At 41.2% G+C, this 25,456-nt stretch overlaps 1 protein-coding gene across 6 annotated transcripts in view; it reads left to right on the top strand.

The window, feature by feature from the left end:
• Positions 1-24,135, top strand: part of MARF1 (meiosis regulator and mRNA stability factor 1) — a 502,817-nt gene extending 478,682 nt beyond the window's left edge. For all 6 annotated transcript variants that reach the window (XM_077448919.1, XM_077448921.1, XM_077448922.1 and 3 more), the window contains one exon: positions 21,572-24,135. In XM_077448919.1, the coding sequence (XP_077305045.1) occupies positions 21,572-21,801 (230 nt within the window). In that variant the 3' untranslated portion in view covers positions 21,802-24,135. The remainder of the gene's footprint in view (positions 1-21,571) is intronic.
• Positions 24,136-25,456: the final 1,321 nt, after the last annotated feature.

Here is a 25,456-nt window from a genome sequence, read left to right as displayed (position 1 = left end):
TAAGTAACTAACCATCTTCCAAAATTTCTAATTCAAATTAGAAAAGATTAGAACAGAATAGAAAAAAAATAATATAATTTAATAGAATAAAATAGAATATAGAACCATCTTCTGAAATTCGAATTTGAATAGAATAAATTTGAATTTCGAATAGTATGAATTAAAATTTTTTAATTAATTTTAAATTTGGATAGAAAAGATTATAATAAAATAGAAAGTAGACTAGAAAAACGATAGAACAGAACAGAATATATTATATTTTATTCTGCGCTATTGTTTTTCTAGTCTATTCTTTTATATTAAAATCTTTTCTATTAAAATCAAAATCATTTTATACTAAATTCAAATTTCAGAAGATGTTTATATATATATATATATATATATATATATATATATATATATATATATATATATATATATATATATATATATTTGAAAATGTATTTTTATTGAACAGTTTTTCAACACATACAAAAGGTCCCACACAACGGAAAGAGGCTTTTTCAAGTCCTTTGTCCGCAGCACACTCTCTAGAGGCGACACTCCCATCTCCAGAGCCCCAGGACCAAACTGAGAGAGAAAAGCATGCCGCAACTGTAGGTAGCAAAAGAAATACCAATTTGGAAGATCATGTTTAACTTTAAGCTGATCAAAAGTTAGAAGCTTCCTCTCTCCCACCACATGCTTCAGTTGTTTAATGCCTACTCTGGCTGATATCACCGGGTCGGGAATTTCCCCTAAATGTGGATATATATATATATATATATATATATATATATATATATATATATATATATATATATATATATATATATATATATATATATATATATATATATATATTGAATAGAATATAGATACTATCTAATTTTTTTGCAGATTACCATTTGTTTTAATAAGATCTCCGGCAGACTATTAGCATCTATTTCTTTTTTAGCATATCTCCTATAGACTATTAACAGCCATTTCACTTCTTTTTTTGCAGATCTCCTGCAGACTGTTAGAATCAATTTCATTTTTTTTTTTTGCAGACTACTATTTCCATCAGATCTCCTGCAGTATATTAACATCTATTTCTTTTTTTGCAGATCTCCTGCAGACTATTGGCATCTATTTCATTTTTTTTTTTTTTTTTTTGCATTAGAACAGCCATTTCCTTTAGTTCAGCAGATCTCCTGCAGACTTTTAGCATTTATATAATTTTTTTGCAGATCTCCTGCAGACTATTAGTATCTATTTAATTTTCTCATCCGATCTGCAGACTAAGCATCTATTTATTTTTTGCTGGTCTCCTGCAGACTATTAGCAGCCATTTCCCTGTGTATAGATATATAAGCAGTGATGTCTTGTTGTCTCTTCCGCATACCGTTCCTCCATTCATAAATGAAATAGATGCTAATAGTCTGCAGGAGATCTGCAAAAAAAATAGATGTTAATATACTGCAGGAGATCTGATGGAAATAAATGGTAATCTGCAAGAAAAATGGGAAAAAAAGGAAATCTGCTAAAAAAAAATAAAAATAAATAGATGCTAAGAGTCTGCAGGAGATCTGGTGAGAAAACGAAATAGATACTAGTAGTCTGCAGGAGGTCTGCAAAAAAAATGAAATAGATGCTAATAGTCTGCAGGAGTTCTTATGGAAACAAATAGTAATCTGCAAAAGAAATAAAAAATGAAATCGTATCTATATTCTATTCTGTTCTATTGTTTTTATAGTCTATTCTCTATTTCCATTCTCATCTTTTCTATTCAAATTCATTCTATACGAAATTCGAATGTCGAAAAAAAAAAATAATAAAAATATATATCCATCTTCCGAAATTCACATTTAGTATATAATGATTTCGACTTTAATAGAAAAGATTTTAATAGAATATAAAAAAATAGACTAGAAAAACAATAGAACAGAATAAAATATAATATATTATATTCTGTTGTTTTTCTAGTCTATTCTCTATTTCTATTCTAATCTTTTCTATTCAAATTTAAAATTAATTAAAAAATTTGAATTCATACTATTCGAAATTCAAATTTATTCTATTTGAAATTTGAATTTCAGAAGATGGTTGTATATTCTTTCTATTTTATTCTATTAAATTATATATTTTTCTAATCTTTTCTATTTGAATTAGAAATTTTGGAAGATGGTTATTTATATACATCTCTCACATCACCTTCTCATACTTGCAGTGTACCAGTGCAAAAAAAACACACATCTTATTTCATTTATATTTATCACATCAATGAAGTTGTCAGCATGCCTGATTGAAGAAGTCATGGATGTCGATCGCAAGGCAAGTACATATGCTGTATGTCATTATCCACTTGCCACATCACCTGCCACAGGTTGTGTATTGTCCACTTGCCATGACACCTGCCACGAGTGCCACTTGACCTGCCACGAGTGCCACATGACCAGGTCGTGGATTGTCCACTTGCCACGTCACCTGCCACAAGTTGTGGGGTTCCTAGCACCAAGTGACCCCGAGATATGGACAATATGTCAAGTACTTTTTGTCAGAAGAGAATGACATTTTGCGACCCGACTTTGGGGCCATTTATCTTGGGGCCACTTGTAGCTAGAAACCCCAAATTTGGTATGCAAACACAGTAGAACTAGCACTACAAAATCACCAAATTCGGTTGAATTTGTTAGCATTGTAATTCGGTAATCCGAATGTCCGAATAATGAAAATTCCTCCGAATTTCGACTCGGAACGAAACAAAATGCACGTCGAGTAAATGTATTACAATTATCTATTCATGGCCTAAAATGTACCAGGGGCTCTAGAAGACTAAACAGTCTTCCTCGTCCATAAAGTACTGACTTTCCAAGTCTCTCAAGAGAAGATTTCACTTTGAGGAAGATGAATCTTTGGTTTGCAACAAAAAAACAAAAATTAATGCAGCCTTCTAGCTGGTCTCAAGATGCACAGACCTTGCATTTGAGAACATGGGTTTTCTCAAGGATGCCATGGTCAAGAGGGCAAACTCCTTCCTGAAGAAAGCATTGGATTCTACATCTGCAGTAGTAGCAAGGAACCTTGAATGCTGAGTGGACCAATTACAATGACACTTAGAAGTTGGAAAGGACTTATTGAAGTCTTTCCCTACCCTGCTAAAAGCAGTGAAATGCATGGCGGATGCATCAGCAGAGTCCATCAGTTTGTCGGCGAGATCTTCGGCTCATTAACTCGGCCAGACAGGCTATATGGCTAAAGATGTGGTCGGGACTTAGCGTCAAAGGTTAAACTCAGTGGAATTTCCATTTTGGGTTACTTCTTTTCTTTTCTTATATCAGGGCACACGGAGCCATAGTACTTACTATGTGGGTTATAGGGGCCACTGATAGGTGACGGACACTGGCATGCCCTAAGGCAAGAAGTGTGCTCCCTATATAACCCCTCCCACTAATGGGAGTCCTCAGTTTTTTCGCCAGTGTCTAAGGTGTTGGTCACAAGTAAAGATGTGCTGTGCTGAGCTCCACTGGAAGCTTCCCTGCTGGGGCTTAGCCGTACTGACCGGATCCGTCCTGATGTCCTTTTCATGGGCTAAATGAATGGTACCCAGGCCTCGTGTCCGAAGAAACAAGGTTTTGCTTGTGAACGCTTCTCTTTAGAGAGCTGGACCCTGGGATCCAGTACTTTTTGGTAGTAAGGCCATAAAATTTTTCCTGGCAAGGAGCTGTCGTGGGTCCAGGATTGTGGGTAACCTGAGGTTCCCCTGTTCCTGAAGGTTTCCTGAAGGTCTTGGAGCCCACCGTGAAGGGTGAAGATGCTGCAAGGAAAGGTAAGGGAATTTCTCGTATGTATAATCCTTTTATGCCTATGTGTCACCACAGGGGGCTGTATTGATCATTCACTGACCTGATGCTGAAAACAGAGCAGAAGCCTTCATTTCTCCTCCTCCGGCCACAAGCACATCCTCTGGTAAAAAAGGGGTGTCTGGTTCTCCTCCTGCACCCCAATGTTGTTTTCTTCCCATTCGGGGGATTGGTATGCCAAAGTAGTTTCCCTTTAAAAAAAAAAAGGGGACAGACCGCGGCCGGTCAGTGGAGGCTTTACCCCCCCCCACAGGATGCCACTCGTGCAGGAAAACGCTTTCATTTGAAAGGAAAGGGGGGTGTTGTTCAAGTGGGGGCATGGTTAAGTCAGATGCCGGCCACACATGCAGGAAGTTAAAGCGCTGTGTGTGTAGCTGCTGCTGGCTGTGGAGGCACAGAGCAGGAGGTTGGCTGGATCAGGTTTGGTGACGCAGACATTCCCTTTGACACATTGTACTTTACCAGGCTAGTTATTAATAGCAGCTATTAGCGCTGGACTATAACCTAGCAGTGTACATTCTTTTACTGGTAGTGCCTCTGCTTTGTGCTTCAGGCTAGGAGTGGTAAAGGGACCAGGAACGCCTCTAAGGGTTCTAAAGTTTTCTAAATGGTTACACAACAAACTAAAACCATTTCCAAAAGAATGTCGCCCTCCTCTGAGAGTGATGCGTCTGGTTAGATTGAGCCATCGGGGGAATCGGTTGTTGCAGCTACACTAGATGCTTCAGCCCCTGAGTATATCACACAAGAGGTTTTTTCTTCTACCATTTCTAGCTTGGAAAAGATTATTGATGCCATGTTATCTCTCCATAGTGGGGTCAAACATAGCAGATCCCCCATCTAGTGCTCAGGACACTCTTATTGAGGTTCAGGAGGCTGGGTATCGGGTAGATCTTCCCAAAGATTTGGAAGATAATTGTTAATTCTCTTCTGAGGATCCTAATATACAAGGAGTAACATCACAAGACAGGTTGTTTGTGCACTCTTACTAAATTGGTTCGTTCAACCTTTTTGCTGCCTGCAGCGTAGGCCCTTGATGAACCCACCTCTAATTTGGGATGCCTTTCCTATTCATGTATGGCTAAGGAAGCTTATGTATGCTAAATGGTAACATCTGGATAAATATTATCCTCTTAAGATATTCTCCACACTTTATTCTATGGAAGAGGACTTGGGGGGGGAATGGGGGGTTTCAGCGATTGATGCTGCAATTGTCTCAGTGAACAAGAATCTAACATGTCCGGTGGATAATGCGCTAAAGGATCCAACAGATAAAAAGTTGGAACTTCTTTCTAAAAGCCATATGTCTTTGGCCAGCTCAGTAGTAGTACTTCTTGCAGTAGTTGGTGTATCCGAGTCCATTAAGGAACAGTTTGAGGAGATACTTAAAATTCAGCCTGATCAGCAGGCCCAGCAATGGGCTGGTGTATCATACACACTGTGTTTCACAGTAGATGCTATGAAAGATTCTATCATTCAAGCCTCATGTCTTATGCTTGGACTAGTGCATTCTCAGAGTTCTGTGGCTGAAAAGTTGGGCAGTCGAAGCACCATGTAAAAAGCTCTTAGCCAGTTTCCCTTTTCATGGGGAACGGCTATTTCGAGACTATCTGGATAAATACCTCCAAAAGATGTCCAAGATGAAAAGCTCTCTTTTACCAGTAAAGAAGAGGTTCATATATTTCTCCTTTAAGCGTGCTGCCTCACCTGAACCAGGGGCATCAGCCTATCGGCAGTCTCAACGGCTTCAACCGTCGGGTTCTAGGGGAAGACCCCAAGGGCAGCACCAAGGTCAGAAGAGAGATCTTGGGGCAGAAAGCCCACAAAACAGAATGCTAAAGCCTCCTTATGAAGGGGCGCCTCCGCTCGCTCGGGTGGGGGGAAGGCTCCTGAAAATTCTCAAGGATCTGGCAGGAACAATGTCAAGACAGATGGGTAGCTTCCGCAGTTTCTCTAGGTTACAATTTAGAGTTCTGACATTTTCCGTCTCCTCGTTTTCTAAGGTAAAATGTTCCCAAGGATCCAGAGAAAAAAGTTTCTCCTAGCGCTGGATCATCTATTATCCCAGTCGGTGATATCAGAGGTCCCCTTAGTGGAACAGGGCACAGGTTTTTATTCAAAACTTTTCGCGGTTCCAAAACGAAAGGGAGAGGTAAGACCTATTCTAGATCTCGGACCTGAATCGGCACTTGAACATCCGATCCTTGAACATGGAGTCAATCCGATCGCTTGTTGCCATCCTGTAAGGAGGGGAGTTTTGGGCTTTTATCGATATCAAAGATGCATATCTCTACGTGCCAATATTTCCCACTCACCAGAAATTTCTGTGCTTCGAAATAGAAAATCGTTGTCAGTTTGTGGCCCTGCCATTCAGTCTAGCCACAGCACCACGGGTGTTCTCAAAAATTCTGGCACCTCCTTTAGCCAGATTAAGGGCTCAAGGCATAATGGTCCTAGCCTATTTAGTCTATCTACTTTTAATAGATCATTCAGTTTCAGAGTCTGATCACATTGCAGTACTTGGGACTGGTCATAGATACCATACATAGATACCATACAGAAAAAGGTATTCCTACCCCAGACAAGAATCCGTTCCATTAAAGAAAAATCCTTCCATTCGGTTATGCATGAGATTGGGGAAAATGGTCGAGGCCGTCCCTTACGCGCAGTTTCATTTAAGACTGCTACAAAACACAATCCTGTCGACCTGGAACAAAAAGCTTCAGGCCTTGGATTTTCCAATACACCTGGCTCCCGACGTGCGTCAGAGCCTAAATTGGTGGTTGGTATCCAGCAACCTCCAAAAGGGAAAATAGTTTCTACCAGTCTCCTGCAAAGTCTTCACAGATGCCAGCCTTCTAGGCTGGGGAGCAGTCCTGGAAGAAGATTCTGTCCAGGGGAGATGGTCCAAGTCAGAAAGGACCTTGCCTATCAACATTTTAGAGATTCGGGCAGTTCGTCTGGCTCTAAAGTCATGGACGGTCAGACTAAGGGATTGTCCTGTAAGGATTCAGTCTGACAATGCCACGGCTGTGGCTTGAATCACCAGGGGGGCACGAGAAGTTGTGCAACCCAAAAAGAGTCATGTTCTAGCTTGGGCAGATCACAACATTCCTTGCCTATCAGCAATATTCATTCCCGGGAATAGAAAATTGGCAGGCGGACTACTTGAGTCGCCAACAATTATTTCCGGGGGAATGGTCTCTTCACCCCGACATGTTCCTAGCAATATGTCAGAGGTAGGGTACTCTGAACGTGGACCTGTTTGTGTCCAGATTCAACAAGGTCGACAACTTTGTGTCGAACAAGAGATCGGCTAGCTTGCGGAACGGACGCATTCATCTTCCCATGGGATCAGTTTTCACTGATCTGTGCATTTCTTACAGTTCTGCTACTTCTACATCTTCGCAGGAATGAAAGGAGGTGATTCTGATGGCCCAGAAGATCTTGGTTTGCCAAGATCATAAAATGGCAGTAGGAGTCCCTTGGACTCTGCCATTATGGCCAGACCTTCTCGCACAAGGTGCGGTATTCCATCCTACCTTGCAGACGCTAAATTTAACGGTTTGGTTATTGAGACCCACATTCTAAGGGATTGTGGGTTGTCTCCTTCGGTAGTGTCTTCCTTGATTAATGCCAGGAAGCCGGTTTCCAGGCATTCCTCTATTTACTATAGAGTCTAGAAGGCCTATGTTTCTTGGTGTGGATCCAGGGGTTGGCATCCCAGGAAATATGTCATAGGTATGATCCTTGATTTCCTGCAAGTGGGATTAGAGATGAAGCTGGCCTTGAGTACTATTAAGGGCCAGATCTCGGCCTTATCAGTATTTTTTTCAACGGCCTCTGGCTTCTCACTCTCTGGTGCATAGCTTTCTTCAGGGGTTAACACAAATTAATCCCCCTATCAAGGCACCTCTAAATCCTTGGGATTTAAACTTGGTCTTATCTGCTTTGTAGAATCAGCCTTTTGAGCTTTTGCGTGAAATTCCCTTTGTTCTTTTGACTAGAAAGATTATCTTTCTGGTTGTCATTTCTTCTGCTAGAGTATCAGAACTAGCGGCTCTGTCTTATAAAGAGCCATATTTGATCATGCATAAGGATAAGGTGGTGTTACGTCCTCATCCTGATTTCCTACCAAAGGTGGTGACACTTAAACCAAGATATTGTTCTTACTTCTTTCTTCCCAGAGCCTCAATCTAGGGTAGAGAAGGCACTACATTACCTTGATGTAGTAAGAGCAGTCATAGTGTATTTAAAGGCGACCACTCAGATTCGCAAAACAGATGTTTTATTTGTACTGCCAGAAGGTCCAAAAAGGGGAGAGGCAGCATCAAAATCTACTATTTCCAAATGGATTTGTCAAGTCATTATTCAGGCTTATGGTTTAAAGAAGAGAATGCCTCCTTTTCATGTTAAAGCACACTCAACCAGGGCGATTAGTGCCTCTTGGGCGGTGCATCATCAGGCCTCTATGACTCAGGCTGCAAATTGGTCTTCAGTTCATACGTTTACCAGACTTTATCAAGTCAATGTTAAAGGTCATGAGGATATTGCCTTTGGGCGCAGTGTGCTGCAGGCTGCAGTATGAGTCCTCTGGCCTCATTTTTTTGTTGTCTCCTTACCTTCAGTGGCCATTGCTATGGGACATCCCACATAGTAAGTACTATGTCTGTGTGCCCTGATGTAAGAAAACAGGATTTTTAAAACGGCTTACCTGTAAAATCCTTTTCTTTGATGTACATCAGGCGACACAGCGGTCCCTCCCTTCTTGGTGTACACTTTATTGCTTGAAAATATGCAAAGATACAATCACAGACGAAATTATAAGCAGTACCCTGGCATTAATAGCGCTTCAACAAAAATCTGTCTGGTTCAATTTGTGCAAAGAATTATCAAAGATAAAATGCATACATAATAGTCATATACTATTAATATCTGATGTATCAGAGTCCCAAAAGTGCAGGGAAGAGAAAAAGTTCATAAAGTGAATGGGGTGTTCCTGAGACCCTCAAAGGCATAAAATGTCCTTCACAGAGAATGCACCAAAACCAGGAAATCAAGAAACCTTGTGCTCAAAGTGGCCCACTTTGGTTATGCAAACCCAGAGGGTTAATTCTAGGCACTTCAAGATTCCAAGAAAAACTTTAGAGCTGCGCCGACTCCAATAGTTACTGGAAGGATTGTAAACAATTGTTTTGTGCGATTATAAAGTCCACAGAAGAGCGATTGTAATAAATTGTTATTGTAATATACTCATAATGTCCACATCAGTTAAATATCAATTGCTGAAGATGACTTCTATATGATGACCATTCTTTTGCAAGGTTAAAGGGGTTACAAAGGAAAATATTAATTAAACAAAGTCCACTCTGGTTAATCTTGTTAAGACCCCACTGTGATTCCACACATAAAAAGTGAACAGATGCCCGACCCCCGAGATATAAATGTGCTTATCAGACGGCAAAGCGTAAGGAGCATTTAGATATGACTCATCTGCATCCTTCGACTTAAGCCAGGAACTAGGAATCACCCTGTGGCTGGACCTCTAAACATCACTTGGATATCCAAGACTTCACACTACCAAGCATCAGCTAGGTATTTCCACTATTAGTGACTCAAAAAGGGAAGCCGCCCATAGTGTAAAACGGTTTATACATTTTATTAAGAATAAAAAAGTATTGCACTTACAAGAATACTTGCATCAATCGCATGGATAAAACAAAAAGCCGGGCACCGTTTTTCGGGAGCCCATCCTTCCCTCGTGTAGCGTGGTGGCATCACTGCGTGCCTTCCCAGATGCATTTCGTCATAGATGACGTCAATGGGGAATGAGTATCACACCACCCTTTATAAACCGGATCTCGTTCTGAGATGCTAAGGTCCAGCTAACAGTGCCATTTTGGTTATGGGCATACCAACTTTATTTATCAAGGCGAACAATACGGGCAACAATTTATCACCAAATTATTGGATAATTCCCCCAGAATCCCTGCCAATTAATATAATAAGACCCTATCAGCAATGTATATCCCATCATTATTAAAAATTGCATATAAAATAAGCAACAAAAGGGATTGCAATAACCACGGGGACCGGAAATAATTAATTTTCCCCATTTAAATGCCTACCAAAAAACGTTTAATAATTAGAAACGAATTAAGTAAAATGAATTATTGGAATTAATATATTTCTACATCTTATCATCCAAATATCGGAACATGATGTGAAAATTAAGGTGCTAATAATAAACTAATACTAAATTATGCTAAAAATTATATTTATAATAAATACATTGCTTAATTAACACCCATATAAATAATAACCCCATAGTGGTAAATACAAATTTTATAGTGAATATGTGATGAGAGTATTTTTATGAATAAATATAATTGTTTAATACTTAAAGTTTATAAATAATTCTTTGCCCCTGTGCATAAATAGTACCTTGTGGGGAGTATGCTAATCTACACACATTCTATTTATGATCTATGTAAACATTGTTGAAGTGCTATATGTCTAAAAAATAATATAAAGATTAAAAATTGGCAAATCCCATAGGTCTTCTCCTATGGGTATGCATATAATCCTAAATCTAGGGTCACAATAAGTAAGCCACTCTTGCGTCTCAGATCGAGTTTACATAGTATTCAAAGATCAAATAATGCAAAAAGTTAACATTACAAAATTAGGAATTATCTATAAATGCATTAACATTAGTATCTATGTTTAATCCATACGGAGCATAGGATTTCAAATTGTGGATCCAAGCCATTTCAAGTTTTGATATTTCTCTCACTAGCGAGCTCCCTCGCCAGTTGGGCTTGAACTTGTCAATACCAAGGAACAGGGTTTTTGAGGGATCCTTATTACGTTCTAATAATTCTGTTTAGATACAGAATGTTTCGGGAACCCTGTCAGTATGTTTGTGATGCGTTCATTAACCACTTGCCGACCGCCGCACGACGATATACGTCGGCAGAATGGCACGGGCAGGCATATGGGCGTATATATAAGTCCCTGCCTTCCCGCGGGTGGGGGGCCCGATCGGGCCCCCCCCCGGGTGCCTGCGGCGGTCGGCATTCGTTCGGGAGCGATCCGGGATGAGGGGGCGGCCATTCATTCATGGCCACCCCCTCGCGATCGCTCCCGACGAATAGAAATGCTCCGTGACATCACTTCCTCTCCTCACAGGAGAGGAAGTGATGTGATCTCTCCTCCGTGTCAGTATTTTTCGTTCCGGCACCGAGGAGAGAGGATCGGTGAGTTGCACCAACACACCACACGTACAGTAGAACATGCCAGGCACACTCACACCCCCCCTTTACCCCCCGATCACCCCCCAATTACCCCTGCCCCCCCCAGTCACAGTGACACCAATTGCATTTTTTTTTTTTTTTTTTTTGCATTGGTGTCATTTGTGACTGTTATAACTGTTAGGGCAGTTAGGGTTAGCCCCCTTTAGTTCTAATGTGCCCCCCCTAACCCCCCCAATAAAGGTTTAACCCCGTGATCACCCCCCGTCGCCAGTGTCACTAAGGCTGGGTTCACATTGCAGCGGTTTATGAGAACGAATGTGATTCGCACCGCACTGCAGTGCAAATCACATCCGATCTCTGTGCGATTCGAGTTCAGCCATGCAGATAGTATGGCTGAATTCGCGCCGCACCCGCCACAAATTCGCACGGGACCCTTTTTTTGGTCCGCAGCAGAATCGGATCGCATGGGTGTAAACACCATGCGATCCGAGTTTGCAGATCGCACTGCGATATGCGAACTGATCTGGGGGTGTCATTAACATTTCACTGACACTCCCAGCAGTTCGCATAGGGCAGTGTGAACTGCCGCTGGGAGGCATGCGATGCGGGAACCCGCCGCGGATTCGTGGCGTTCCCGCATCGCTCCAGTGTGAACCCAGCCTATTAAGCGATCATTTTTCTGATCGCTGTATTAGTGTCACAGGTGACGCTAGTTAGGCAGGTAGGTATTTAGGTTCGCCGCAGCTTTTTATAGCACCAGGGACCCCCATATACTACCGCATAAAGCCCCCTGATTGCCCCCTAGTTAACCCTTTCACCAGTGATCACCATATAACGGTTACAGGTGACGCTGGTTGGTTAGTTATTTTTTTTATAGTTTCAGGGCACCCGCCATTTATTACCTAGTCTCACTAGTGTACCCCTAAATTTAGGGGTGTCTACTTTCCAAAATGGGGTCATTTGGGGGGCGTTTGTGCCATCTTGGCATTTTATGGCCTTCAAAACTGTAACGCCCTTAGAAAGCCTGAAGGCGGTGCTTGGTTTTCGGGGCCCCGTACGTGGCTAGGCTCCCAAAAAGTCCCACATATGTGGTATCCCCGTACTCAGGAGAAGCAGCAGAAGTTTGTAATTTTCCCGCAACTTGTGGCAAAATATAAAATATTCCATGGACTCAACATGCCTCTCAGCAAATAGCTTGGGGTGTCTACTTTCTAAAATGGGGTCATTTGTGGGGGTTTTGTGCCATCTTGGCATTTTATGGCCTTCAAAACTGTAGTAGGTAGTGAGGAGTGAAGTCAAATATTTACGCCCTTAGAAAACCTGAAGGCGGTTCTTGGCTTTCGGGGCCCCGTACGCGGCTAGGCTCCCAAAAAATCCCACACATGTGGTATCCCCGTACTCAGGAGAAGCAGCAGAATTTATTTTAGGGTGTCATTTCACATATGCCCATAGCATGTGTGAGCAATATATCAATTAGTGACAACTTTGTGTAAAAAAAAAAACAAAAAAAAAAAAAAATTTTTTTTTGTCATTATTCAATCGCTTGAGGCAAAAAAATAAAATATTCAATGGGCTCAACATGCCACTTATCAATTTCCTTAGGGGGTCTACTTTCCAAAATGGGGTCATTTGGGGGGGTTTTTTACTGCCCTGCCATTTTAGCACCTCAAGAAATGAGATAGGCAGTCGTAAACTAAAAGCTGCGTAAATTCCAGAAAACGTACCTTAGTTTGTAGATGTGACAACTTTTGCGCAAACCAATAAATATACAGTTATTGACTTTTTTTTACCAAAGACATGTGGCTGAATACATTTTGGCCTAAATGTATGACTAAAATTGAGTTTATTGGATTTTTCTAATAACAAAAAGTAGAAAATATCATTTTTTTTCAAAATTTGCGGTCTTTTTCCATTTATATCGCAAAAAATAAAAATCGCAGAGGCAATCAAATACCATCAAAAGAAAGCTCTATTTGTGGGAAGAAAAGGACGCAAATTTTGTTTGGGTACAACATTGCATGACCGCGCAATTACCAGTTAAAGCAGCGCAGTGCCAAATTGTAAAAAGACCTCTGGTCATTTACCAGCAAAATGGTCCGGTCTGAAAGTGGTTAAGCCGTATCTGTAGTGGGCGTTTGGTCCGTCCCACATATTCCAGATCACATGGGCACTGCAACATGTAGACCACCCCAATTGAGGAGCAAGTGACACATTATTCAACTCAATGATACGACTGAAGATTCCAACAGCGTGCTGCTCATATTGTTGTCATGGACTGAGGATCACACCAGCCAAAGCAATCCCAAAAAAGATAATCTAAGAATCTATTGGATCTCACTTGTAATTAGAGTGAGATCCAATAGATTCTTAGATGATCTTTTTTGGGATTGCTTTGGCTGGTGTGATCCTCAGTCCATGACAACAATATGAGCAGCACGCTGTTGGAATCTTGAAGTGCTTATAATTAACCCTTTAGGGGGTAAGTGCATAACCAGGAGCACTCCATTCACTTTTTTTTTTTTTTTTTTTTAACTTTTTTTCTTCCCTGCACTTTTTGTACTCTGATACATCAGATATTATTATATGACTGTATTATGTATGCATTTTATCTTTGACAATTCTTTGCACAAATTTATCTACTGATAGATTTTCGTTGAAGCGTTGTTAATGCCAGGGTACTGTTTATAATTCCGTTTGTGATCGTATCTTTGCATATTTTTGAGATATTTTGTTTAATTATAACAGTAGCTCCTGTGCTGCAATTTTCTTTTCCATTTTGAGCGCTAGGATCAGTCATACTTTTGTGTTACTGTGGGAGGGGTTATATAGGGAATACACGTCTTGCCTTAGGGCGTGCCAGTGTCCATCAGTGGCCCCTATAACCCACATAGTAAGTACTATGGCTCTGTGTCCCCTGATGTACATCAAAGAAAAGGATTTTACAGGTATTTTACAGGTAAGCTGTTTTAAAAATCCTGTTTTTTAGGCCAGAACTTGAAACTGTGCTAGACAGGACAGCAGACAAGAAGAGTAAGAATTTTTGTCCTTTTTCACAGTCCCAAAAGTATTAAGAACAGTCTGAGAAGATCTTGGAACCCCCAGAGGGGGAGAGGAAGAGGCGGCGTGCTCTTTGGGCACACAGAACAGGTGGCAAAAAAGCAATGACCGTTTCCTTTCCCGTGGGGAGCTTCAAGCTTTTCTTCCTCAATGGTAGGAAAAGACGGCAAGCCCTTTTGTTCAGATCATTATCAGGTGAGGATACAGTCTGGGGTTTTCCTGGACACCTCCAAGCAGATTCTTTGACCAATCTCCCAAGGGATCAAGACACAGCCCTGGCTAGGATGTCCCTTTTAGAGGAACTGATCCAACAGGAGGTCATCATTCAGGTCTTCAGGGAGCAGTAGGACATGGTTTTACTCACTTATCTTCATGGTCAAGAAACCATCTGTAAAGTTCTGTCTGATTCTGAACTTAAATTTTAAACCGATCCATCAGGTACAAAAGCTTCTGGATGGATGCAATATTCTTAGTACGAAAACTGCGTACTTCAGTTTGCTTTATGACATTAATCGACCTTCGAGATGCATACTTGCATGTCCCAATTGCAAACTTATCACAGAAGTTTCTGCGTCTGGCAGTCAACCTAGAGAAGAAGATATGGCACCTGCAGTTCAGGGCTTTGCCCTTTGGCCCCTCCTCATCGCCCAGAGTGTTTACCAAAGTAATGGCAGAGGCTTTAGAGCCCTTGAGACTGAAGGAGATCGATATTGTTCCATACCTGGACAACCTACTGCCATTTTGCGGAGTCCACGGTACATTTGCTGACCAATTTGCAAGTAAACAAGCTAAGTCCGCTTCTGAATCAGGAAAAATGTAATCTGGTCCCAGCCCAGCGAGTGAGATTCCTAGGCTATAATCTAGATTCAATACAGCAAAGAATTTTCCTTCTGAAAGAAAAATTTAAAAAAAGATTGTCAGCCGTGAAGCTAGTCCAATCCAATCTGGCAGTGTCAGTGCAAGTGGCTATGTCAGTTCTAGGCTCATTCACGGCTTTGATTCCAGTGGTGCAATGGGCAAGGTGTCACGCTCGTGCCCCCTCCAGTCAAATATACTCCAGAGGTGGTCTCCTCAAGAACCACTGGAAAAAAATCTTGGAAAAAAAATCTAAGAGCAAGGAGGTCATTATGGTGTGAAAAGACCATAAAAATCGGCCAAGGGTTCTCCCCTGGTCCTTTTATCATGACCAAGCGTCCGACAGCAGATGCAAGTGCATGGAGATGGGGAGCCCATTTCGAGGAGAAAACAGCACCAGGGTTCTTATTCAAAAATAAAATAAGTCTTCTGTTTTTTTCCAGCAGACTCAAATGAGACCAGCACGTTCAAATCCTGTCAGACAACCTAACAGCAGCCATGCATCTGTCAAAACAAGGCGGCACGAGAAGCAAAACACTTACCTCCTCAGCTCTTGACCTGAACAGAAACAAATTTAGCCTCTGTCAGCAGTTCACTTGAAAGACACGCAAAACGTGCTGGCTGACTTTAAGCATGAAAAAGGTGACGGAATCTGAGTGGACCCTGAATCAGATCTTTCTGATGATCCAAGGCCTGGGGCCTACCCCGAGTAGATTTGTTTGCAAGTCAGGGAAATGCAGACTCCTGCCTTTTCCCTACACAATGAGGACCTAGCATTGTGGTTAGATGGTTTGGAGTATCAATGGAATTACACTCTGTCCTATGTGTTTCTGCCATTTCAGTTAGTCCTGCTACTTCTAGCAAAGTTCCAGGAAGAATCTACGGCCCTGATTCTGATCACTACTTTTTGGCCAAAGAGGCCTTGGTTCTCACTTATGAATCTATCAGTAAAACCTGCCTGGAGATTGCCGGTTAGGAAGGATCTTCTGATGCATGGCCTTCTCTATCACCCAGATCTGGCACACACCAATCTGACAGTCTGGTTTCTGAGGAGAACTTACTAAGGCGAAGTGGTTTATCAGACAAGCTTATCACTACCCTCCCAACAAGCAGAAGGTGTTCAATATTAAGTATGGAAATGCTACAATTCCTGGTGTTCTGACAAAAATTTTGATTTAAACAGTACAATTTGAGTTCTATAATTTCATTGAGGGAATGGAGAAAGGTCTAGCAGCGAGCACCCTCAAGGCGCAGGTGGCAGTGCCCAGTCTTCCTAGTGGGAACCTTTTCAAGAGAATTGGTAATTGTTAGAATTTAAGGCTAATGCTAGGGTCAGGCCAGTTCCTTGTAAGTGTTTTTTCTTTTCCCCAGATTGGACTGATCAGTTGTTTTGCAGGGGCTCACGAGAGATATTGCCTACCTTTTTGTCCGGCTCCTTCCAGCCTGGAAGATGAGGCTTTTCCACACCTTGGATGTCAGGAGGTGCCTTATGCGATGTCTGGACATAACTAAAACATTTAGAAAGTCAATCTCCTTGTTCATCCTGTCAGCGGGAGCACGCAAAGGAGAGAAGGATTCCAAAAGCACTTCGAGGAGGTGACTGAAGCAGGTTATCTGAGGCCTATTCAGCAATGGGCAAAGAACCTCCAGAGGGGATAATGCCCCATTCCACAAGGGCAGTGGCAGTGTCCCGGGCAGAGAAGGATGGGGCATCGCCATAGCAAATATGTAAAGCAGCCACTGTCATCAGGCACTACAGGCTGTATCTGCTGTCTGCCTCTGACCAATCCTTTGGCAGAAAGACCCTGCAAGCAGTTTTTTCCCTGAATTAAGTTCTTGTTTATCCTCTCCAAGGTGCTGTCCTGAAAGGTGAGGGGAGAAAACCTTAGACTTACCAGTAAAGGTATTTCTATGAGCCTTTCAGGACAGCAGCTATAACCATCCCTTGAGTCTGTGAATGATATTATGTTAGCTCTTGTGGTTGGAGGGTGTGTGCTTATATTTTCCAGCATGTCGGAGGAATTCTCATCTACGATTGGCGGCATGGTGGAAGGAGCTGCATCTAAAGGGGCATTGACATGGCAGTGTTTCCTGTGAAAGTGGCGCTGCGCTCTCTCCAAGGTGTTGTCCTGAAAGGCTCATAGAAATACCATTACCGCTAAGTCTAAGGATTTTTTGTTTATAGCGCAAGGAATAAAAAATGCAGTGGTGGATAAATACCACTAAAAGAAAACTCCATTTGTGGGGGAAAAAATATATTACATAGATTTTATTTATGGACAGAGTTGCATGACCGCAAAATTGTCGGCGTAATGCAGTTTTGTATTGCAAAACATGGCCTGGTCCTGAAGGGGGTAAATATTCAATAGGTCAAGTTATTAAATACATAGGTGGTCTATATAGTGAAATTCCTGTTGATTTACTTTACCCCTGGAGGGAAAATGTGGACTAGACTCCCTCAGCTATTTTTGGCCAGCTCAGTAGATTGATTTAAAAAGAGCTGGATGTATCGTGGATACTAACATTTATAGGTAATCACACCAGGAGTTAGTTGATCAAGAGAATGTCTGATTGCCTCCTGGGGTAGGAAGAATTTTTTTCTATTGGTTGAACTAGATGGACATGTCTTTCTTTTGAGCCTGAGTAACTTTGTGCAGTGCATCTAGAAGGTATTCACAATGCTTCACTTTTTCCACATTTTATGTTACAGCCTTATTCCAAAATGGATTAAATTTATTATTTTTCTCAAATTTCTACAAACAATACCCCATAATGAAAACGTGAAAGAAGTTTGTTTAAAATCATTGCAAATTTTTAACAAAATGTAAAAATGAAGAAAATCGCTCAAAATTGAACCCAGGCGCATCCTGTTTCCACTGATCACCCTTAAGATGTTACAACTTGATTGGAGTCCACCTGTGGTAAATTCAGTTGATTGGACATGCTTTGGAAAGGCGCACCCACCTGTCTATATAGTGTCCCACAGTTAACAGTGCATGTCAGAGCACAAACTAAGCCGTGAAGTCCAACGAATTGTCTGTAGACCTCGGAGACAGGATTGCATCGAGGCACATGTCTGGGTAAGAGTACAGAGAAATTTCTGCAGCATTGAAGGTCCCAATGAGCACAGTGGCCTCCATCTGTAAATGGAAGAAGTTTGAAACCACTGGGACTCTTCCTAAAGTGGACCACCTGGCCAATATAAGCGTTTGGGGGAGAAGGGCCTTGGGGAGGTGACCGAGAACAGGATGGTCACTCTGACAGAGCTCCATCGTTTCTCTGTATAGAGAGGAGAACCTTCAAGAAGAACAACATCTCTGCAGTGCTCCACCAATCAGGCCTTTATGGTAGAGTGGCCAGACGGAAGCCACTCCTCAGTAAAACATACATCTCGCATCTTGTGCATCTTAAAGAACAGAACATACAGGGATATGGGTAATAATTTTAGACCCTGACACGTGCACCTACACAGGTTGAGCTGGATGGACTATTCTTTTCAAATGTACCTAGTATGTAAAAGGCACATGACGGGTGCCTTTTGGCAAACTCCAGGCAGGCTGAAGGATTCAGACCATGAACAACTAAATTCTCTGGTCTGATGAAACGGATTGAACTCTTGGGCCTGAATGGCAAGCATGCCTGGAGGAAACCGAACACCGCTCATCACCTGGCCAATACCATCCCACAGTGAAGCCTGGTGGTGGCAGTATCATGCTGTCATAATTTTTTATTTTTTTTTGTTTAGCAGCAGGAACTGGGAGACTAGTTAGGATCAAGGGAAAGATGAATGCAGCAATGTACTGAGACATCCTTAGTGAAAACCTGCTCCAGAACACTCTGGACTGGGCTCATCTTGCAACAGACTGACCCTAAGCACACGGCCAAGATAACATAGGAGTGGCTATAGGACAACTCTGAATGTCCTTGAGTGGCCCATCCAGAGGCCAGACTTGAACCCGATTGAGCATCCCTGGAGAGATCTGAATATGGCTGTACACCGACGCTCCCCATCCAACCTGATGGAGCTTGAGAGGTGCTGCAAAGAATGGGAGAAACTGCCCAAAAAATAGTGTGCCAAGCTTGTAGCATCATACTCAAAAAGACTTGGCTGTAATTGGTGCCAATGAAGGTCTGAGGTTGAAAACGGAAATCTGATCGGCTAAAATATTCTTGTGTTATAAGGTAATTTTCCAGTATTTGCACCTTCTGACTTGGCTTGCTACTGGTGGAGTTGAAAGCATTAGGTGGAGGAAGGAGGGCTTATGTGTAGCTTTTCCCAGAGATGCAACTGGCTTCCAGGGCACTCTGATCTTACAATGAGACTCTTTCCACATGAGCTTGAGTTCAGATCTGGTGATTGTGGTGACTAGTGCAATAAAAAACATAATGGTTTATTCACCAAATAGGCTTTGCATAGCTTAGAAGAATGCTCCTACTTGCATCAATCCAGCACTTATGTGATGACATGACAGTGTAAATTAAACTTTCTGTCCGGCCACTGGACATATATGGCCTGCGGGACAAGTTGTGTTCTGGGAGGACATACGGATACATTCTCCTGCCTGTGCATGGGGAGGGTACACAGCAGTAAGATCTGTGATTTGCTCTGTGCCCTAGACATGGTGGATCACAGAGCAGCTGTGATTGTTAGTGATCACATGGTACATGGCCAATCGCAGCATTCACGTTAATGGTAGTAAACACAAGCTGTAATTTATGCAGCCGTTTACTACTGTGATCTCTGGGATTGGTCAAAGCAATCACATGGTACAGGGACAGTCACAGTACAGGCATCATCCCAGTATAACCACTTAAAGTTAAATGACGTACATGTATATTTTGCGTTAAGCAGCTAATTTCAACTTCAAAAACTCACCATGCCTCTTAATACCTTGGACTGTCTACTTTCTATAAAGGGGTAATTTGGGGGCTGTTTGTACTTGCCTGGTATTTTTGGGCCTCAAAACGAGAGGCAGTCAGTACATCTACAAATTGTACAGTTTTCTCCCATGGGACTTTCAAAGGCAAAAATGTGGCAAAAAAAAAAAAACTGCTTTATTTGTACACGTGCACGTTTGTTGACCTTGTGGGGGGATCTGAGGTTTTGATGGGATAGTGTGTATTTTAAATGTTCTGGCTTACATGTATTGGTGACATATATGCTACATTTAAATATCCCTCCACTTAAAAATTGGCAAGGAACAATTGAAACATGTTGGATTGCCCTGGCACGAGGTACTTATTCCATAAATCTTTCAATAGTTGATGTGTAGATTTAATTAACCCTGTAATGTGGCATATGGGTATTTGTGAAAAGTGCACAGACTGTGTAGTGGATTTTTAAACATTTATTTAAAAAATAACAATTAGCAACTAGTATAAAATAAAATGGTGTTGATCATGGTTGCCAAAAGGGATCCTAGGCCAGGAGGAAAGCAAAAGAACAGTCATCGGTGAATACACTGGAAGTGGCCTGTATGGAACCTGTAAAGAGGCAGGAGAGGGGTGCCGATCCAAATGCAACAAGGTAGAGACTAGGAACCCAAACACACAATAATTAGCTTGGTGTATAGATGATCTCATGCATAACAGTCATTGGTGCATCTGCAGCTGGGAAGGAGGAGGCATCCAAGATCCCAAGATGGAAGAGCTGCTGCAGTGGTGGTGTGGTAACCCAGGGTGACCAGGAAGCATCACTGTGGATAGATGGAGCACAGGCAGGCACAGGAATTTAAAAAACTGGAAGCAACATCAGAAGGCCTAGCTATGCGTTTCGAGGCCCAAGTCTATATGCACTGATAACACCGGCAGCGCGCATGCGATAGCAGGGCGGCAATTTCAAATGGACATACCTGTACACCAATTTGCCTGCCCATGCCATTCTGCCGATGTACATTGACGTGCGCCGGTCAGGAAGTGGTTAAGGCTACTTTCACACTGGGGCGTTGCTATAAAGCGGCGCTTTATTTAGCGGCACTTTACCATGGTTTTAGCGCCACTATGCGGCCGATAGTGGGTCAGTTTTAACCCCCACTAGCGGCCGAAAAAGGGTTAAAACCACCCGGGTTTGTAGTGCTGCCCCATTGTTTTCTATGGGAAGGGCCGCTTTAGGAGCGGTGAATACACTGCTCCTACAGCGCTCCAAAGATGCGGCTTGCAGGACTTTTTTGACCGTCCTGCAAGCACACTGCTCCAGTGTGAAAACCCTCTCAGTGTGAAAGGGCCTTGGACAAGGGCCAAAAGACACATCAGTACTTTGTGCTGATTGCTATCCCTTGTTTAGGGAGAAGGCGTAATGTCTCTCAGTATTGAAACATTGAGAGGTTTGGTGGATAAAATAGTTACCCAGCAGGTCCCCATTGCGAACATTATCTTTGTTTGCAGTATACATTTGTTATGGGTCATACTACATATAGAAAGACATTGGTATTGCAACAGTAGCATTGCCCGGATCCCTTTTCTGGGTGGTTTTCTGTAGTCTTAGATTGCTGAGCACGCTAGCTCTATTTATACCGCTTCTTGTTTTGTAATTTTTATTTTATTTTTATTATGTTTATAACCGGTGTTTCTCTTTTTCAGGCCTGAATATTAATGAATCCCAGAACAAGCCACCTTCTGACAGTTTATTACCCATTACTTACACAAAGTCCAATGGTAAACACAAGAATGCCGAGCACCCAGTTCCAGATTCTGAGCAACCAGAATCCAAGCTTTTAAAGGAATTGCAAGAAAGTCCAGTAAAGAAGCAGAGCCGAAGCAGGGTGAAATTGGCAGCCAACTTCTCCTTTGCACCTGTTACAAATCTGTAACAATATGTCTGCAGTTCTTCACTTTGACGCATGAGTTCCAGCATATTCTTCTGCAAAACCTTTCCAAGCTGTAGACTATTACATTTGGTCCTATACCTTTCTATTTAATATGCTACTGCAAAAGCTTTTATTTTTAAAATAAGGTATAATCTTGCTCTACAGGTTTTGGAAAAAGTAACCTGTGAAAAACTAATTCAATTTTTATTTCCCCAAAGCCTCATTATAAATGTTATCCCAAATTGTAGTGCAATTTTTGTACTGTAGATTGTTTACAGCCATCTTTTCAGACACTTGCTCTTCAGCCATGATCCTTCTGCAAGGCATCTAGTTAATTTTTCTTCCCTTTTTACATGGTTCCACATATTTTATAATATGGATAAAATCCCTAAATTTGAGATGCTATTTTTTCCATTACTCCCATGCATATGGCACTTAAGGGAATAGAGTTACTTGGGACAATTAATTAAGCTTTTTGATTGTAGAATTTTAGTAAACATCATGTTGTGTACATGTCTATAAAAATATTTTTTTCCTGTTTCAGGTGACTTGTAAGAACTTTTGGATTCCTTCCCCCCTACCCTATATAGAAATGTTTAGATTGAGGGTCTGATTGTCCAGTTATGTTTGCAGTGGCAATTATTTAGGAGTTGGCTTTTGTTTGCATGTAAAAACAGTCACGTCCTTCCATATGAGGCCACTTGCATTGGTTCCTTTGTAATGCAGTTTAGAAAGTCAAATGGATTTTTAGTTGCTTTGCATCAAGATAATAGTGACTAACTTGGCAATGTCTCAGGGCAAGAATGAAACTTAACGTAAGGAAAAGTTTCTCTGTTCCTATCACTGATATGCATTAACTGCATATATCATGGATGAAGGGGTTATAGATTAGTTATCTTTTGCAGATGTTGCCATTTCCATGGAAAAGGGAAGGTTTCTCTTTGTTAACCTTGAATTGGATTGTTTTTTTAAGATATGATAGATGAAGGGGCTGTAATGCTTTTGGTGGGTTGGTATTTTTGTTGTCTTTTTAACGGTCTGTAGATGTTTTTAGTCAGATTGTTCCATGGGTTTTTGAAACCTTTGTCCGTTTAGAAAGTATCTAGTGGTTTTTGGAAAAAGGCCACACTTCAAAGAAAGCTGATGGTATTGTTTGAATAGTATCAGAAGGCCTCAGACTCCTTCTAAGCTAACCTGGCTTTTACAATGGGTTGTATTTGCCAGGTGGGTGATGGTTCCTTGTAGAGCCTCTCGGCAAAGGTTCTATGCTTTATATTGGGTTCTTTGCAATGTACTTGAAAAAGAAGGAAAACTCCGAATCCATAGCCATCTAAATCAAAATGCTTTTACAAAATGGCTATAATGTTGTTTTACCTTCTCGTTTTGCACAAGAATCTTTTAACTGTGGCTATTCTCAGCAGAAAGTTGTAGTTACTGGGTAGATGTATGTGTTTTTTTTTTTTTTTTTTTTTTTTTTTTTTTCCCTTCTGCACTTCTTAGCTTGAGTCGTTGCTAAAGGCATTTCCACTAGTCACATTTGGTGGCGGTTCAAAACATGAAGTCCAGATAAGTGTGTTTTTTTTTTTGTTTTTTTTTGTTTTTTTAACTGTTTTTAAATACTATATAGTGTGTAAGCAGCGAGTTTAACCTTGTGCATAGATTATTTTTTTTTTTATTATTTACATCAGGTGAACACAAATTGTAGGGAGATACCTGTAATCCTTTATTTTCATACAAGTCGCCTGAAACACTCTGGTATCGTGGTTAAAAAGTAAAAAAAAGTGGGAAGAAAAGTAATCTCATGCAATCACAGCTGTCCATTTTCTAGTGCCTGTAAAAGGAAACTAGAGAGAGGGGAAAAAGCAGGTTATGACGGCATGTAAACCTTTTGTCTGGCCCAGTTTTTTAGATGAGGCCCTGCAAAGTCCTGCAGTTTTAACAAGCGTTCTTTGCACCGTAGAGCTCATTTTATGCTTGCGAAGAAAACTGGTATGGATTTTTTTCATAAAATTCTTTGTGAGATGAATTGTTTGGTATGGATGTCATCATGCGTACTACAGTATGAATTCAAAGTTTTTTTCAATTTAAACTTTTGCATTAAATACATTGAGGCAGAATAAAACTTTATTTGTAACATTTTTTTTTGTGTAAAAAAAAAAATAAATAAAAAAAAATAAAATATATATTTATCCCTTTTGTGGAGGCAATTTAAGCTGTCAGGGCTTAAATTAATGCACTGTTTTTGTGTAAGTTCTTTTCTTAAGTCTCAAGAAGTCACTTTATGATTTGGGACCAAATTCTTGTGTGTCAATAAACTTTAAACTGCAAGCATCCTAATGTGTGTGTGTGTGCGTGTCTGTGTTAAGCTATTTTGTATCAGACAGGACCATGAATATATAGATCAGCCGATGGTATAAATATATACACAGAAAATATTCATTAACCACTAAAATACAGGGCACTTTTTCGCCCCCTTCCTTCCCAGACCAATTTTCAGTTTTCAGCGCTATTGCACTTACAATTGTGCGGTCATGCTACACTGTACCCAAATTAAATTTTTATGATTTTGTTTGCACAAACAGTGGGACATATGTGGGGGACATGTGTTTTTATTATTTGAGGACGTGTGTTTTATACTAGACTGGTGATCAGTGAGTAAAAAGCTGTAAAAAAACAGCTCATACTCACTGATCACCAGCCGGCTGCAGCGATCTGCTCTCCTCTCCTCAGCAACAACTTCCGTGTGAGGAGAGGAGAGCCGATTGCCTAGCAACCGGCTGTTTGTTTACATCACATGACTACTGTGATTGGACATGGGCGTCATGTGATCAGGAGGGCCACTCACAGAGCCCTCCTTTCGATCCGAGATGCGCCATGTCCGGGTGACGTGAGCACATTGGGATTGCGCCGCTGCACAGGCACGACCCCCCTCCTTCTGAAGGGCGTTCCTGAAGGAAAGCGCTCCCACCCGGCCGTATATATACATTGGCTGGGTGGGAAGTTTTTTTTTTTTTGTTTTGTTTTTTAGAAGTGACGACGGAGGATGCTTGTGCCTAAGGGAAACCTTGTCTTTGTGACCTATAACTGCACATGTTATCATGAATGCTGGCTTTTTATGTATAACACCATTGAAAAATTAGGCAGCTTTATCGCAAAAATTGAAATAACACTCCTAAAGCCACATCCATATAAACTTGATTGGAGAAGAGAAAGGGTAAAGGGCCACAAGGCCCTAATTCGGACTTTACAGGCAAGGTGGACAATGATATAGTACAAAAAAAATTAATAAGTCATATCAAACAGGTCATGTAAAAAAGAATTAAAAACATACAATAGGCATATGATAGTAACGAGTATCTAGTGTAAACAGAGTTGATACCAAATAAACGGCAGTGACACCCTGTGCGTGTAAGCGTTTAGCTGGTTTGCTTCGGCAGGACACACTTGTGGGTAGTTGGAAGGAACAGGTCTTACTGTCAAAGATCAAATAAATCCATCAAATATTATATTACAATAATATATGATAAAAAAAAAGTTCAAACATTGCTATATCCAGAGGATTTACACACATCAGATCCCAATAGCTTCCTTGTCAGCATAGAAATATCTGCACGAGGCAGTTTCTTACTAGCGACTGTGTATAAGGCTGCAATAATCA

Source organism: Lithobates pipiens, unplaced genomic scaffold, assembly GCF_037356315.1.
Source record: "Lithobates pipiens isolate NorthernLeopardFrog02 unplaced genomic scaffold, aLitPip1_a1.2 Scaffold_22, whole genome shotgun sequence".
Classification (NCBI taxonomy): Eukaryota; Metazoa; Chordata; class Amphibia; order Anura; family Ranidae; genus Lithobates; species Lithobates pipiens.
Note: the sequence above shows the minus strand (reverse complement) of the source record. Positions and strands in the feature narration are given on the sequence as shown.